Here is a 5,035-nt window from a genome sequence, read left to right as displayed (position 1 = left end):
GCACTCGCCTCGTATGCGGAAGGTACTGGGTTCCAATCCTGGTGCCGCCGGACACCCACCGGATTCTTCTAATGGGTACAGGCGTCCCTGGTCGAGTGCGGACCCTTGAAAGTTGAATCCACGTCTGTAAAGCTGCCTTTACCCTATCGAGGGGCCCCTTGTATCGCGTGATGCGATAAAGCAAGAAGAAAGCCTCGGGTTGCTGGAGAACGAACAACTGCTTTTATTCGAGTGTGCTTATATACATGCCGGTGGCAAGGGTGACAGCCTGCGCGGAACAGTCTGCGCATAGCGAGTGCTCTGTTCAGATAACACTCGATACATCCCCCTCTGTTTGAAAGGAGACAACACGGAAATGGAAACTAACACAAGAAAATGCACTTTGCGTAGATTACGTGGCTGGTTCATCTGTACGACAGTCCCGTCGTTATTAACACAGGTTACACACCTGCTTCATGGCACTTGCACAAAGTTTCTGTTGTAAGTTAGATGGCGGGGGGGTCTACGTTGCCGTAGCGACCTGCTGAGAGCCGGAACAGGTGACGCACAGGTTGGAGCTCTGCAGACAGTAGGCACTGCGGCCCTTGTCACTGGTGATGCTTTTGTTGAACCACCTTCGTCGTCGCATTTGACAAGCTCTGGAGGATCTCTATGAAAGGCTTCTTGAGTGGGTAAAATGTGTTGCCGGTTACGTCGCAGTAGCCTACCTCCCTCTGTGAAGACGTTGTAGGACCGGGGTTGAGCCAACGGCTCTATGACCTTTGCTTTTGTAGTCCATGTGCCGTTCTTCACTCGTACGACGTCTCCTTTGCTTAGAGGAGCCAGTGGGCGCCTGTTGGTCTCCATTTGGCGGTGCTTGAAGACCAGGGTTCCGGGCTTCCCTTGGATGCATGGCAGCGTCGAGCGGAGGATCCGACCCTGGAGCAGCTCCGCAGGCGATCGGCCGTCGGCTTCCAGCGGTGCAGTCCTGTACGAAAGAAGCCCCAGCCAAACATCTTGTTTAGCTTCCATGCTTTTCTTTAAGATTCTCTTCACCATCTGTACCCCTTTTTCCGCAAGCCCGTTGGACTGCGGGTATCCTGGACTGGAGGTAACATGCCGGAACTCGTACGCTCGTGCAAATGCAGCAAATTCCTTGCTTGCAAATTGTGGGCCATTATCCGTGCAGACCTCCATAGGGATACCATATCGGGCAAAGATAGCCCTGATTGATTCGATGACCGCTCTGGCCGACGTTTCTGTGAGCATATCCACTTCGGGGAAGTTTGAATATGCATCGTAGGCACAGAGGTACGATTTTCCGCCGTACTGAAAGAGGTCTATACCAACCCTATACCAGGGCTGGTCTGGCACCGGACGCATCTGCAGTGGCTCTCGTGACTGGCAGTACGCATACGTTTGCAAATTGCGCAGGTCTGAACACATTTGTCAATATCATAATTCATTCCGGACCAAAACACTGAACGCCGCGCTTTTAATTTGCTCTTATTCAAGCCAACGTGTCCTTGGTGGATCTTTTCCAAGATTTCCTTCCGCATGTTTGCTGGTATTATAATCCTGCAGCCTTTAAGAAGGACGCCTTTGACTTCAGATAGCTCGCCAGCAAATGACTTGAGCTGTCCTTCGATAGGCAGGCCCGCAACAATGCTGTTACGAACAGAGCTTAGATACGGGTCTTTGCTGGTTTCCGATACAAGCCGATTCCACGTGTCGTCACTGACAAGTGACTACACTAAACTTACAGCGTGCACGTCTGCGTCGTCACTAGTGATGTCATCCCCGTCGCCTTTGATTGAAGCCCGTGATAACATGTCGGCAAGCACCAGCTGCTTCCCTGGAACGAAGCACAAGTCGATGTCGTAACGCAATAACCGCAGGAAAAACCGCTGCAGCCTGGGCGGGATATCGCCTATTGCTTTTTTATAGATGGCAATCAAGGGGTGATGATCAGTTTCTACTATGACCTTACGTCCGTATACAAAGTGGTCAAATCGTTCACAGCCGTACAGAATAGCCATTGTCTCTTTTTCTATTTGAGAATACCGCTGCGCAGTATCCGATAATACCTTCGATGCATATGCCACGGGTTTCCAATGGTTGCCATGACGTTGCAGAAGCGCGGCGCCCATTCCATTTTAGTTTCTTTTTTGGGATCGAATATTGCTAGCAATGGGTGTTTGCTCAAAGTTTCGCACAGTTGTTTCCACTCGTACGCGTGGTTTTCTGACCATTCAAAAACCGCGTCGTTCTTGATCAAGCTTCTGAGCAGCGTTGTTTTCTCAGTGAGCGACGGCACGAACTTGGCAAAATAGTTTACAACACCCAGCATTCGTTGGACTGCGAGTTTATCGGCGGGTGGCGGCATTTCTATCATACCTAATAAAGGGAAGGGCTGGGCCTGATGCCTTCAGCACCGATAACGTCGCCCAGGAATTCGATCTGTTCGACGCCAATTGTGCACTTTGCTTGATTGAACGTCAAGCCCGCCCGTTCTGCCGCCTGTAGTGCAAGGCGCAGGCGCTCGTCATGCTCTCTCCTTGATGTACCCCAGATTAGTATGTCGTCAACATATACTTTTACACCAGGGACTGCTTCAAAAATTCCATTAAGCGTCTGCTGAAAGACCTCTGGCGCCGACGAGATGCCAAATGGCAACCTCAAAAACCGGTAACGTCGAAAAGGTGTTGAGAACGTACAAATCCTCGAGGTTTCTCCATCTAACGGGATTTGATGGAACCCAGAGTTCGCATCCAATCGTGTAAAGACTACGGCGCCTGCGAGTTCTGCTTCGATATCTTCACGTCTAGGCATTTCGTAGTGTTCCCGCTTTAGATTTTCGTTAATCTTTCGGGGATCAATGCACACCCGGAGCTTGCCGTCCTTCTTTCGTACAAGAACAAGGGGGCTCACCCAATCTGTAGGTTCCTTGACTTTGACGGCTATTCCGGCTCGCTCCATGCGCTGTAGTTCTTCCTTGAGTGGTTCCTGCAGGGCCAGGGGCACCCGGCGAGTTGTTTGGACGACTGGTTTTGCTCCCTCGCGAAGCACCATCCGGTAGCGTCGCTGAACGCAGCCTGTTCCAGAAAACAAGTGTGGAAAGTCTTTAACCACTTTCTGGGAGCTATTTTCAGATACACTGCGAACTCGTCGGGAAAGAAGTCCTGCTTGTTCACATGCTTGCAGGCCAAGTATCGCTTGACGTCCGTTGCGCACAATGAAGAAGTCCATTATGGTTTTGCGACTGCAAATTTCCACTTCTGCCCTGATAACACCCAAGTGTTTAATCAGACCCCCACCGTACGAACGCAAGACCGCACTGCTCGGTTGCAATGGTGGCTTTGGGTGCATTTTTTTATAAGGTCCGAAGGGCAGCAAGTTGGCTTCGGATCCCGTATCCACTTTGAGTTGCACTGACGCATTGTTCACGCGTGCTTCTACAGTCCAGTCGCGTTCACTGTTGATCTTGTTAACCGAAATCTCGAGGACGTCAAAGTCGTCATCAGACTCTTGGAGTTCGTCGACATTAGCGCTCGCCCTACAGCAAACTGCAAAGTGGTTCTTTTTTTTGCACTTTCTGCATGCCTTTCCGAACGCAGGGCAATTACGCGGCTCGTGTGTTCGCCCGCATTTCCGACACTTGCAGTCTCTGCGCCATTCAGAACGTGCCACAGGGCTTTGTTTGCGCACCGGGTCAACCTTCTTTACGTCTTGGTACCAAGCTTCTTGATGCGCTGCGGATATTTCGGCCACCTTGCAAGTTTTCTCGGCATTTTCCAAGGTAAGCTTGTTATCTGCTAGCAGCTTCTCTCTTAATTTAGCATCCCTAGTTCCGAAGACAATTTGGTCTCGGACCATTGAATCAGTCAATGCACCAAAGTTGCATGCTCGGGCTTGGGTCTTCAAATCCCTCAGGAAATGTTCGAAAGGCTCACCCGGCTCTTGGACCCTTTTCCGGAAGACGTACCGCTCGTAGACTTCATTTTGTTGGGCGTCGCAGTACTCCTCGAACTTCTTGACCACCGTAGCGTAGTCAAGGTTGCTTTCGCCTTCCGCAAAGGTGAAGGTGTTGTAGACCTCGATGGCTTCTTCGCCTGCGATACTCAGAAGAAGGGCACCTTTCGCATATTCCGGGCGAGGCTTCTGGTCGGTGGTTTCGGGCGACGCCAGGAACAGGTTGAATTTCTGGATGAACAACTTCCAGTTCCTACTTATGTCCCCTGAAAAACGTAGCGGGTCCGGTGGCTTAAGAAATTCCATCGCTTTTCTTTTCCCGGCGCTCCGGAACGCACATCAAAATCGGTGACTCGCCACTTCTGACACCATGTATCGCGTGATGCGATAAAGCAAGACGAAAGCCTCGGGTTGCTGGAGAACGAACAACTGCTTTTATTCGAGTGTGCTTATATACATGCCGGTGGCAAGGGTGACAGCCTGCGCGGAACAGTCTGCGCATAGCGAGTGCTCTGTTCAGATAACACTCGATACACCCCTGACCCTTGTCCATCTGGCGGGGCCCCCGGCCATCATGCCGCGTTGCGCCATTACCGGGGGTGAAAGAGACTGGCGGCATGTCCTGCCACAGGCGGTTGCGAGTTGAGCGTCCATCGTGGCTGTGGAAGGCACCATGTGAATTCCTGTTCCTTGGTGGCGCCGGGCACCTACCGCTAAAATAGGTACAAGTGACTCCCCGGCCTGGCGCTCGGCCCTTGTGTGGGACTAGAACGCTTGGGAAGTTCACCCGGCTTGCACGGGAAATCGACCCTATGGAAAGGGGCGGCTGCAAAAACGCAGGAACGTTTTTTTTTCGGAATGAACGTGACTCCGAATACCTGCAGCATGGTTCTCATTTATTAACATCCTGATGTGCTGATTCAGAAAAGTCGTTGAATATTAAAAAGTGTGTTAACGTCACCTTTTCAAGAAAATTTTCATTCCAATTGAATACATATACCACACATTACACTGCTTTAAGAACGGTCGGGGAATATAAATAACTAGGAGTTTATTTAACGAGAGGTTAGAGGTTAAATAGGCA

At 50.9% G+C, this 5,035-nt stretch overlaps 1 protein-coding gene across 2 annotated transcripts; it reads right to left on the bottom strand.

Moving 5' to 3' along the window:
• Positions 1-642: 642 nt before the first annotated feature.
• Positions 643-4,360, bottom strand: LOC144167016 (uncharacterized). Of its 2 annotated transcripts, none has more exons than XM_077696419.1 (3): positions 3,933-4,360; positions 2,911-3,074; positions 643-967 (listed from the first exon to the last, which is right to left on the bottom strand). In XM_077696419.1, the coding sequence occupies exons 1-3, from the start codon at positions 4,255-4,257 to the stop codon at positions 704-706; spliced, it is 753 nt and encodes a 250-aa protein (XP_077552545.1). In that variant the 5' UTR covers positions 4,258-4,360; the 3' UTR covers positions 643-703. The 2 variants fall into 2 exon arrangements, with proteins under 2 accessions (XP_077552545.1, XP_077552546.1); XM_077696420.1 differs by lacking the exon at positions 643-967 and adding an exon at positions 1,471-1,834.
• Positions 4,361-5,035: the final 675 nt, after the last annotated feature.

The sequence above is a fragment of the Haemaphysalis longicornis genome, unplaced genomic scaffold (assembly GCF_048455015.1).
Source record: "Haemaphysalis longicornis isolate Haplotype H1 unplaced genomic scaffold, Haemaphysalis longicornis Haplotype H1 scaffold_2, whole genome shotgun sequence".
NCBI classification, from domain to species: Eukaryota; Metazoa; Arthropoda; class Arachnida; order Ixodida; family Ixodidae; genus Haemaphysalis; species Haemaphysalis longicornis.
This window is presented reverse-complemented; position numbering and strand designations above follow the sequence as displayed.

Bases quoted from the DNA above. Each gene is read 5' to 3' on its own strand.
- LOC144167016 (XM_077696419.1), bottom strand. From the start codon at position 4,257: ATGGAATTTCTTAAGCCACCGGACCCGCTACGTTTTTCAGGGGACATA. The intron at 3,075-3,932 runs GTGAGCCTTTCG...TTTCTGGAACAG, and splicing joins GAAAAGGGTCCAAGAGCCGG to GCTGCGTTCAGCGACGCTAC. The intron at 968-2,910 runs GTGAGCCCCCTT...TCTTTCGTACAG, and splicing joins TCAAGGAACCTACAGATTGG to GACTGCACCGCTGGAAGCCG.